Source organism: Centruroides vittatus, unplaced genomic scaffold (assembly GCF_030686945.1).
Source record: "Centruroides vittatus isolate TY-2023 unplaced genomic scaffold, ASM3068694v2 contig_7, whole genome shotgun sequence".
Lineage (NCBI taxonomy): Eukaryota > Metazoa > Arthropoda > Arachnida > Scorpiones > Buthidae > Centruroides > Centruroides vittatus.
This window is the reverse complement of record NW_027122442.1, coordinates 721,056-733,440: the sequence shown is the minus strand read 5'-3', so window position 1 is coordinate 733,440 and position 12,385 is coordinate 721,056. Positions and strand designations below refer to the sequence as shown.

General features: G+C 30.1%; 1 protein-coding gene across 2 annotated transcripts in view; it reads left to right on the top strand.

The window, feature by feature from the left end:
- The window catches only part of LOC136980449 (mannose-P-dolichol utilization defect 1 protein homolog), a 63,447-nt gene that overhangs the window by 15,358 nt on the left and 35,704 nt on the right, over positions 1–12,385 (top strand). For both annotated transcript variants that reach the window (XM_067276555.1, XM_067276556.1), the window contains one exon: positions 9,072–9,204. In XM_067276555.1, the coding sequence (XP_067132656.1) occupies positions 9,072–9,204 (133 nt within the window). The remainder of the gene's footprint in view (positions 1–9,071; positions 9,205–12,385) is intronic.

Sequence of the window (12,385 nt, the reverse complement as noted above, 5' to 3'; positions counted from 1 at the left end):
ATGTAAACAAATTATTTTACACTTTATTTGAGATTCTTTTAACGTCTTTGTAGAGGATATAACCAGGAAACTATTTTACTAGTAAATTATTTATACTTTTTTATAACAATTAGATATTTCAAATTGTTTTTATATTAATTTTGTATTTTAGTTACATTTTTTATATCACCCTTGTTTTATGTCCAAGGATAGACATTCCTTGACTTTTGGACAACTTTCTCTTTTGTACACACTTTTAAAGCTGTAAACTCATTTTCATGTACAAAAATTTGAGTTTTATACATTTTCGGCATGAAAAAAAAAACTAAAGTAAAATGCAATGATATACCTTCTGCTTTTTTTTTATACTAAAAGCAGATTGCAGGGCTTTATAATTAAAGGGCCACTTTGAATTTGCTGGTGGACCAGCTATCAGCCAATGAAAAAAGTAGCACTTCCAGTTTGTCATTATTTTCCTGTAATTCAGCTCATGTTTTTTAGTGTGATTCTTGGTATTTTGTATTTTCATCTGCAAGTGAGCTTCTGTATGAATGTTAATGTCCTGAAGGTAATTTCACAAATCCAAGTTGATCCAAACATTAAAAATTTTTATAACCACTATCATAACTCTGGGATATTTATTGTTATTATGTAGCTCTGTCATAAATTGTGTGAAGTGAACAGACTTAAATAATAATAGGGGCAAAAAGCTATAGTAATATAATAACTATTACAATTTTTGTGTTACTGCACAATTAAAATTTTAGGGTTTATCACACTGACTAAGTTGACGAGGAATTTATCAATTAATCATATACACCCATTTACGTAAATATATTAGCTTTCATGAAGAAAAATGTAATTTATGTAAATGGGCTCATATGATGAATTAATAAACTCCTCATCAACTTAGTCAGTGTGATACTACCCAATTAAACTATTAGAGTTTAATGCAAGACTTAAATAATTTAGTAAGTCTTGAATTTGTTATAAATTCACACATCACATTTCCAATTTAAACTTTTTCACGTTCATAAGTTGTTAAATCGCTCTTTCTTCCATACATTCAGTTATGGTTTTTATAGTCGGAGGACTGACAAATTGTAGCATATGTTTCAAAAATTTACTTGAATGCACTTTTCAGTTTAACAATACTAATATTGTATTGTACCAGTTTTATATATAATCATTATTTTATTTGGAAAATTTCTAAGAATTGAAAAGAAAAACAGATTCATTTATTACTACTTATATCCTGAAAGAAAAACTCAAGGTTTTTATTTAAACTTTGTATAGATTCGTAGTTTACTGATGCTTTTACCTTATCCTTGGGGACCAATGTTTAAATTATTAATGTAAGAAAACTAGCATCTAAAAATGCTAGATTGAAAAGATAATGGGAATTATTCAAAACAAAATAGTTTGAAAATATTTTATCAATTTCTTTAACATGATGCAAAAAATAACTCAAAATTGTACTTTTTAAATTCCAAATTCTTCTCAACATTCTTCTTTTACTTGACCTGTTTATAACTATTTCAGATGGTTATGAACTCATCATCACCCTCTTTCAAAAATTGTTTTAGCTGCCTGTGTGAGTGTTGATTTTGATTACAAAATGTTAACCAATTTCTTCATTTTAGTAAGAAGAAAATTAAGGACTAATTAGTTTTGAACATAATGTTGCAATATGTATGATACAATGATACAATTGTTCTATATCATTGATATAAAAGACCATACAATTATTTCTTTAAGTCTGCCAACAAGACCATTTTGTTCAATATCATGGCTGAAATTTGTCTGTTGTGATGAAATTAACATTTACAGTTTAAATTTTTTGTAAGATGATAATGTTAAAACTTCATTAAAAATTATATATCCTGTTGTTTGTCTATGTAGAGTTATCAGTTTCAGCAAATGTATTAACATTAAAAACCCTTAAAAATTGCAAGCTGGACTGTTTGTGCAATCTGAAGTTTCATCTATGGCTAAAGAAAAGTATCTATATGTCTTCATTTCAACAAATAATTGATCAGCCAAATTGTTTGAGAGTTTACAACAGCATCACTATATTATGTGATGAAATATTTTGTTTATTTCCCTTTTTGTTACTTTTACAGTTTCCAAAGTATATTATATAATCATTTCAACATGAGTGAAAGATTAGTGTTTTCTGTTTAAATCCATGATACTTTCAATAAAGCTTCTGTGCATTTTTCTTATATTGCAAAAGGTCCACATAATATTAAGTTTTCTTGTCTCATGTCCAATATGACTATTTTAACGAGACGTCTGTTCAAATTCCGTTTAAACTTCAATGTTCTATTTTTCTGCGTTCCGTCGCTTCCGTTTTTTGTCTGAAGAAGAACTATTAAGTTAGAAAACATTCACGTTTTTTTGTCTTTTTGACAACACTGGTAACAGGTTCAGGTGGGTTTCGATTTTGAATTGAGGAAAATTTTATATGAAAATCATTATGTCTCATAGTCTCAGTTTAGACTGCCTGCTTTAACTGACAGGCCTTCATTGCAGATTAAACATATGAATAAATTATTACATTAGAGGCTCAATTAACCAACTCAACAATGTATTCACTTACAGGTTTGCCATGGATAATGCAAAACCTGTTTGCCTACACTGTTTTTCTTATATTGTAATTCAAAAAAGGTTTTTTTAAAAAAAATAGCATGTATTACAAAGTAATTTGTTTCTGTTATCTTTTTTCATTTAACTTTAATGTGAGGCAAATCATTCATATTTAAATGTAACTACAATAATATCATAGTTTTAAAAATAAAAATACATATGTGTATTAGCTGTAAAATAAATGATGTGAAAAATGTTGTTATATGTGATTAAGTTCACTAAGTTTAGAAAGAGACTTAAAAGTGATATATAAATGTTTTATATTTGTAATTTTTAATCTCTAGTGGCTGCAACCATTTATTTTATGAGTTTTTGGTTATCCAAGATAGTATAGGTTCATGTTACATTGGATGATCAGGGTTCTACTGAATTTAGTAAAATGAAAACAAAAATAATTTCTCCATTCTGTTTTAAAGTGATGATTTTCATTATCTATTTCTTTTCATTTAATCAAAGACATTTCGGGAAAAAAATGTAAAGCAATTTTTATTTTAATTGCCATTTGTTCTAATTGTTTTAATTAAAACAATTAGAACGAAGACATATCCCTTTTTTACATATTATCTGATTTATTTACTTAACATTCCAATTACAACTGCTTTACTTAACATTTAATTCTTACTTAATTGTTTCTTTCATTTATAAAAATAATTACTTTTAAAAATCATCTACTCTGTTATTAAATAAATTCATAAATTATAACACAACCTTTCAGTTTTACATTCCTGGCTCTGTTATATATAACGGAGGGAAAGTATGGCAATTGGTCAAAAAATGATACCCCAAGATTTTTGTGTAAATTTTAGATTAGCAATGCTACATTTTGGTCTATTTCATTTAGCATTTGCCCAGTTATTGGACGTGGATGAAAAAATCCGACGAGTAATGATCATTCAGACTGACTCTCATTTTCATAAATTTTATGCATCATTTTAGAGATCAGCTGATGACATAACAGATGTAACTTCAGCTGTGGAGGACGCTTCTTACAGCAGATGGAGGCAATTACAAGAATCTGAAAGTTACTGCATGTTGTAAAAAATTAATGTAAAATAATACAAAGTAATAAAAGATATCTAAAATTATACATATATTAAGAAATACTAATTTATATAAATTTATGTATTAATAAAAAAGATAATTTTTGGTCACAAAAGGGCTGGGAAAAGTATCAAAGTTGTCTTCTTCAAAAAGAAAATTTTTAACACATTGAATGTTGATTATTGTTTGTTGGTTTTTTTTTTCTTTTTCACAGACCACCAGCTGTGAGGTAAAAAGTGAATTTGTTGTTTTTATTGAAAATGTCACTTATTAACACTTAATTTTGAAATTAGTGAATCAGAAGCTGAATCTGGGATTACAACAGTTATCTTCAAAGTTATTGTAAGGTATCTGATTCTGTTGAAGAAATATTTAAGAACCTGCGCTATGAGTTATGAAGTGGAAGTTGTCATTACTCTGGATTATGACTTTAATGATTTAATTGAAAAATATGAGATTTTTCAAAGATCATGACAGTGATATTTAGGTGAATGAAAGTAGTGAAGAATGTTGTTTGAAAATGTTAAAAGATGAACATGACAGAAGTTACATTCTTCTTGACAAGATGTATGAAATTATTATTTATTGTGGGACTTCAAATTTAATTCTTTCCATTCAGAACAATCAATGAAACAAAAGTTTTGTGGATTAATGAAATTAACTGTCCAATATGAAGATAACAATCAACAGCAGAGAAAATATCAGACACAAATGTGAATTTGTTTCACAGCATACATTGAAGCAATTCAATAATACAAGGAAATCTTCATGCAACCTTATAATTTAGGTGTCGGTGTTAAAAATGTGAATCTACGGTAGACATATTTTTGAGGTCTCATGGTTGTATTCATGCTTCCAAGAAAAAGTTCCATACTCTGTTTCATAAAATCACACTCCCACTGGTTTATGTTGAAAATCGGAAATGAACTGAAAACAATCTGATTGAATTCATTCTTGGCATGAATGAATATTGTGACTAGAATCCAGATGTGCAGGTGTTCAATGGATCAAAGTAGCATTATACTAGAAACACATTATGGTTGCATGCTTAAATATCAAGTTGTTTATTAAATAATGGCTACAGTGCAGTCAGTAAATGTTACAAAAAAATAGAACATTAAATATAGAACATAAAATGTGTTCGGAATAAATATAAAAATTAACAGAAAACGCCCAAACGGACAAAATATAGATAAATAAACAAAATAAATAGTGGAAAAAATATATACAGGGTGTTTTTTTTAAACTGACGGTACTCAGAAACATCTGTAGAGCAATCTAACAGCCGGACTGTCACCAAATTTGGGACAGTGACTAAGGACGACATGGAAAAGAGATTCCGCGAAGAAAAAAGTAATACCTAAATTCACTGGTAGAGGAGGATTTGGCGCTGTTGTAGCAAAAAAGCTACCAGCACTTCACTGAAGAAAGGGTCATCAGTCGCTTTTTTCCACTTGCATGGCCACCTCACTCCCCGGATCTAACCCCATGTTACTTAAAGTCCAGGGTCTATCTTGGTAGTGTCCCAAACTTGATGACTTTGAAGGACAACATTTCTTGAACTGTGATGAACATTCCTGCGGACATGTTACGTTTGGCCATAGAGAACACGGTGTTCAGGATGCAATGAGTTGTCCAGCAGGACGGTGATCACATTGAAGAAGGGACAAGGTTATTTGCTGATTAATTAAACTTTCGTTATTACACTGAAACCTCTGTCTGATTAGTCATTCGTGTGTTTGTTAATTGCAGCTGGATTTTATGCAGATTCTTAGCTGTTTTGCTACAACAGTGCCAAATCCACCCCTACCGGCAAATTTGGGTACTACTTTTTTCTTCGCAGAATCTCTTTCCCATGTCGTCTTAATCACTCTCCCAAATTTGGCGACAGTCCGGCTGTTTGATTGCTCTACAGATGTCTCTGAGTACTGTCAGTTTAAAAAAATGCCCTGTATATAAGATCCAACAAAACCAGCATTGTCTGTTAATAACATTAATTAATGTAAAAGGATCTCCATATGGTAGACAATGAGTCCGCATCTCTATGGTTTATACAACCAGTTGTCATGTGCGCCTTGCAGATTTCCAATCTCTCAAGATGTTTGATCGTTTGCCTGTTCGTCGTCGTTTTTATAATTGCCGCTTGATCCCATTGGACGTTAACATCCTTCTGTCTGGCGTATGATGCCAGCGCAGTGTTGTCAAGATTCTTACTGATTGTATATTTGTGTTCTTGAGCCTTTGTTTTAAACTGCGCATCGTTGCACCCACATAAACAAGCTTGGAATTGAAATGTTGGTTGTGTAAAGGCACCGAATATATACCCGTTGTTGAATTCTGATCCTCTTTCTTTTTATCGTTTCTTAAAAGTTTGAAAACAGTGGGATTACATCGGTATACAATACGAAAATTATCAGATCTGGCAGTACATCTATGTATCTTGTTTTAAAAAAATGGGATGTAATTAAGCACTATTCTTTTTATATTTATTCCAAACACATTTTATGTTCTATAGTTAATGTATTTTTTTGTAACTGAGGAAGGTCGTTAAAAGCGATTGAATACGTTATTATTTTATTAAATTTTGCTGGATTGATTAATTAAGGTATAGTTTATTTATAAGTAATTTAATTATTAGTGTTAGTAAAGTAGTGAGTAAGTAATTAGTAGCAGTGTAGTAGTTAGCAAAGCAGCAAAGCAACAACGTAGACTTTTGCGCAACTATTTAGAAAGTTAATTGAGTATTTGCAGATCCACAGCACTGGATCCAGCACCAAGTGCTGTGTGTGCGAGTTTTACAAAAACAATAGTTTTGCCATTATAGCGCAGCGAAAATTTTGTAATCTTTATCAATTGCATCACATAAATGAAGCACCGAGTACTCAACTCATCAAAACATGGGTACAGAAATTTGAAGAGACTGGTTCGATGATGATCAAACCTCGGACAGGGCGACCAAGGTCGTCAACAAGCAAGGAAAATGTGGAGAGTGTACACCAGTCAGAGCGATTCCCGCTCTCTCTGTTCACAAAAGGGCAAGTGTCTTAAATCTTCCTAAAAGTTCCCTACATCGCACAATGTGTAAAGACTTGTGTCTCCACCCCTACAAGATACAGTTGGTTCAAGAATTAAAGCCAACTGATGGTGCTGAGAGGCTTAACTTCACTAACCAGATGGTTGGTCGATTTTCGTCCTTCAACAGTATTTTATTCTTGGATGAGGCACATTTTCATCTTAATGGCCACGTTAACAAGCAAAGCTGCCATTACTGGAGTTCAACGAATCCAAAACCTAAACACTAGAGGCCACTTTATTCACCAAAAGTCACTGTTTGGGCTGTAATGTTGGCGCAAGGAATAATCGACCTATACTTTTTCGAAGATCAAAGAGGTTGCACAGTAACTGTTAATTCAGAGTGATATGTGGAGATGATTTAACAACTTTTTCACACCAGCTTTGCAAGATTTTGTCAGTTTTAATCAAAACACATGGTTCCAGCAGGATGGAGCAACATCTCGCACGTCTAACATGTCTATACCGATTGTTCGTGAAGTTTTTCCTGGAAAATTGATATCCAGACGAGGTGATATAAACTGGCCTCTACATAGCCTTAATTTGACACCAATGGATTTTTTCTTGTGGGGCTACCTTAAATGAAAGGTATATCCTACCTTTCTGGATCAGTTGAAACAAAATATCCAAGAAGAAATGGCAGCAATCATGGAGAACATGTGCCAAGCAGTTCTCAAAAATTTTGCCTCCCGTGTAGAAGTGTGCCAGCAAAATAACAGAACACATTTAGACAATATTATCTTTAAGAAATAAATTCCCAGGGACTGTACTTTATTACAAATTTTTTATTTATTTATTAAATTAATACATTATTTTAATATTTTTTTTTTTTTTGAAAAAGACTTTTGAGACACCTTGTACTTACAATTTACAAATGATACTGTTCTGATTGTGAATTAATAGTTTAGAATTTCAACAAAGAATAATTTGCTGAAACTAGTTGCACTTGTTTTCAATCAGTTCTGTGCTCCTTGATATGAGAATATGATTAGAGACTCATTTTACATGCCTAGTTACATTTCTGAATATCTAGGGTCACACAAAAGTCCACTTAAATTTTGCTTTGATTTTACCACTGAAAAGTGTGCAAACAAGAGTTGCAACAACATGTTGTTGCAACTCTTGTTTGCACACTTAAAAATGTTCATTTCATGAAAATGAGTAATTCTTGAATCTTTTACTTGTTGATTTTTTTCCTCTGCACTGAAATTTATCTAGTATAATGAACAATAAGTGTACTCTTGTATGATACAAAAATTATTTAATTTCAAGTCAGCCCAAATGAACATTACTACTTATGAGTTGAAAGGGGTCACTGTGGGATTTTTTTGATTTAACTGGTACTGTTATAGATTTTCTTTATAATTAAAATCTGTCTGTTTAATTCTGTTTAAGAAGAGTTTTGCCTTTTGTAAAAATATCACAATCAGAGATTTCACTGTATTTTTAAAAGTAATTAATATTGGTCATATAATGTCTTGCAATGTCTTGTCTCTATTACAAATATTAGATGTTAACTAAATTCTCTTATTTCTGTAAAAAGATAAGATTTGATTTAAAATTAAAAAAATGAGAATATGTGAGAACAGTACAAAAAATAAAAATTGATGCTTTGTATATAACAAAAAAAATGAAAACATAAGATGGTTATATATCAGTTGTCTGTACACAAATTTGTGGAGTAATCTCTCAAAGCTGTGCAAGGAAAAGACAGAATGACATTACTAAAAAATACATAAAAAGACTAAAATGTCTTCACTTTTGCCATGTCCAATTACTAGAAACAACGGTCTTTCACTGGACATGGCAAAAGTGAAGACATTTTAGTCTTTTTATGTATTTTTTTTTTATTAATGTGTAAATTTGTCGGCCTATATTTTCAAAAGACAAAATTACATTTGAAGAAAGAGGCTCGGGTGCTATATATGAAAGTTGATATGCATCTCTTTTGAATGTTATTGTGAGCTGAAGTTGGTCTGAGTAAATGTCCAAAAACCTTTCTCTATTAATTAAATTTTGGTTTGGTAAACTTAAATAGTTGTATTTTCTTAATGTACAAAATGGTACTAAGCCTTACAGAAATTTCTGAAACTAGTTTAGTTTTCAAAAAATGATCAATTGAATTTTTGGCAATTCAACTTTTTCTTGATTCCTCCCCCTCCTTTGTTTGTATTAAAAAGTTAACTGTACCTAATTTAACATTTTCTTTTAAGCTTTCTATATATTTATATTGCATTTAATTAAAAATAAATTGAATTTAAATATAAAATTTTTAATTTCTTTAAAATAAAAATACTAGGTGTATATATATATTTTTTTATTCTGAACAGTTAAAGTTCCACAGATTGTTAAAATAATTAAGGGAAACAGTGCAGCCGGAATAAATTTTTTTGGAACGCTTTTAGAATTATTGGCCATCACCTCAGGTGCTGCTTATTGTTTTATCAATGAATTTCCTTTTAGGTAAGTACAACTTATAACTGTAAATGAATTAAAATTATACTTAGTATTGAAAATATTAAATGAGTTGATAATTTGTAGTTCTGTAATTATTATGAAGAGAGAATATATTACACATTCTAAATATTTTCCAGATAACGTCCCTTAAATCTTGATTGCCTAAATAATATTTTGACAAAAATTTTATTGATAGTTTTTTTTTAACAGGACAAATACAATTGATGCTATTTATCACAAAGTTCTAATTTTAACAAAAAATTATGAAATGTATTTAATTTGAAACTATAATTGTCTTAAATTAAATTAATATTTATTAAATAATTATCAAATATTAATTTAATAATTATAATGATGAGATAACTTATAAGAATAGGCATTAGGAACCATCTCTGTAAGTGTCTTAAATTTTCTGTAATTTTCTTCGTTTTCAAACTTGAGATAAACAGTTTTGTGACATTACAAATATTCATATTTTTAAAAAAGGAAAGTTTTGCTTATTTAAAACTTTAAATACAGTAGAGCGTCATTTATCTGAATCAGTTGGGGACTGGGGTTGTTCTGATAACTGATTTTTCGGTTAACCGATTATGTACGAAAAAATATACTAACCTATCCGATGTTGAAATTTTTCTCCGTTGCGTGTCGCTTTGTGTTGAATTTTCGTCGATTTTAAGCCTAAGGAACATTTTTATAATAATAATCGAGGCTATTGTATTGTTAAAAATTATTTCTTTATTTCTATAATATACTGAAAAATATAAAAACAAAAAAAATTATATTTTGGAAGATAATCTAGTATCAAAAATGTTCGATTCAGCACAACACAGTCTGACTGAAAAGCTTTCGGTTAACCGACGTTTCGGTTGACCAGCTTTTGGATAAACGACACACTACTGTATTTCTGAATATCTGAAGTATCATTAGCAAGAATATCAATGATAAATTTGTTCTTCAATAAAGATTTACAATAAACTCTAACAAAGTATACAATCTTACACAATTTTTTTTCATATTACTTTTGTTATGAATTAAGAATAAAAAATTTTTCTTACTCCTTCAGTTTTATTATTATTATCATCAACAACTGCCGAATTATCGGGCTAGCAAATGGCTATAGTAATATTAATAATTAAAGTTAATTTGCTACTAGAGTTAGGCGTTAGGCGCCATCTCTTGCTAAATTTAATAATTAGAATTTTAATTAAATAATTTAAATAAATTTAGGCCTAACTGGAAGAAAAGAATCGGCCCGAAGCGGGATTCGAACCCGCAACTTCTGCTATCCGTGCAGACATGTTACCAGTTACGCTACCCGGACCTTCGGTCCGATCTTCCCCTCCAGTTGATATAAGATTACCGTACCACCATCGACTGTCATCACAATGCCGGCTGGGGACACATTAATTGCCCACGTCCTCCCAAAGGCACTCAACCGGCCATCGCAAACCCCGGCAAGGCGTATATATATATATAGATAAACAACAACTAACCCGTTACATATAATCTATTTATTATTATTATTTTTTAATATTTGAAACAAACTTAGCTTTACTATTATTGTTATTTATGACATCTTCAGATTTAAAATAATAATCTTTGTAATTTATAAAATGACTATTTTTTTCATTTCTTCTTGTATTAATTGTTTCTTTCTTTCTGTTTTGTTTCATTTTTGTTATTGAGTTAATTTGCAAACTTAACAATACCTGTTGTTAATATTTAAATTTGTTTAAATATAATATTTATTTTACAGTATCATTTACAGCAAAATAATGAATTTTATTTAACTTGTAACTTATAGTTATGTGGGATGTTCTAACAATCCAATACTTAAAATTCAACAGATCATTTGACAATATTAATCAGGTTATATTAAAGCTACTTGATAATTAGAATCAAAGTAATTTGGTTAGAAGTAGGTGGTTACGTCACCATCTCTTGATAAATTTTATCAAGAGATGGTAACCTAACCACCTACCTCTACCAAATAATCAGAACCAAATTACTTTGATTCTGATTATTAAGTAGTTTTTAGTATAGCTCGATAAAATCTGGCAATCCTATATAACAATGCACCATTTTTCATTATTAGAATAACATTTATAAAATGTCATCCTAATTTTTTTATGATTATTACTCAATTAATGTATAAAGTATGTAAAACATTATGTTAAAAGTGTAAAACGTAGTAGAAACTTATCCAGCTAAAAATTTGTACTGTACATAGCAAACCAACCACTAAGCACTATAGTGTCTAAAGATATTTTTTAACCCTTAAACATAAAACATTTTATTATTATGCACATTGATCTGACTATTACTTAGATTTTAATCTAATGATGTAGGTCCTTTTAATAAATCTTATTCTTTTAAATATTAAGTTCATTTTTTATATGTATTATATATAGATACTTATCATTTTCTTGTTGAGATTGAGAATATTCTCACTCTGATTTAGAAATAAACACTCACTAAACCTGATAACATTAAGCCAATACATCACCAAGTTAGCCTGATTATTTACGGCAGTTGGTGATGTATTGGCTCAATCTGATTTGTATTAGAAAATTAGACAACAACTAAACAGGACCATATTTAGACATTTATTATTGTGGGGACATGGAGACTGATTTTTCTGACTAATCCCTACAGTTGATATCAATAGTTTCATACAAAGTGCCAGTTAAGAAGGCTGCCCATTCTCCATCCTTCATGTCCTCTTTTTATACTTCTGTATTTCTCTTAATTTTGAAAAAGTATATATATATATATTATTTTGTCATGACTCTGCTAACTAATCAGCGGAATTTTTGACATTTGGAATTGGGGTTTGAGGGGCATTGCATCCCCAAACCTCCACTAGCTTCACCCTGCATTTAAACCTTCAAGCATGAAGTTTAAGCCAAAACAAACAAAAATCTTTAACTCTTTAGAATTCAATAACTGCACACAGATTCTGGTGACTTTTGGAAATCTCTATTTATATAAAAGTCAAAATATCTATGTACAGTACAGTACATTGTTATGTAATGGCTTCTATACCATTCAAAGTATCTGCACCAAATTTGGCATGAATATTCTTTGACAGTAGACAAGTGCTGTGAGGACACCATCCCCAACCATTGTAAAGCTTACCTTTCTTAACTTAAGTCCAAGCAATCTTTTGTTTATTTCAGTTTCATTA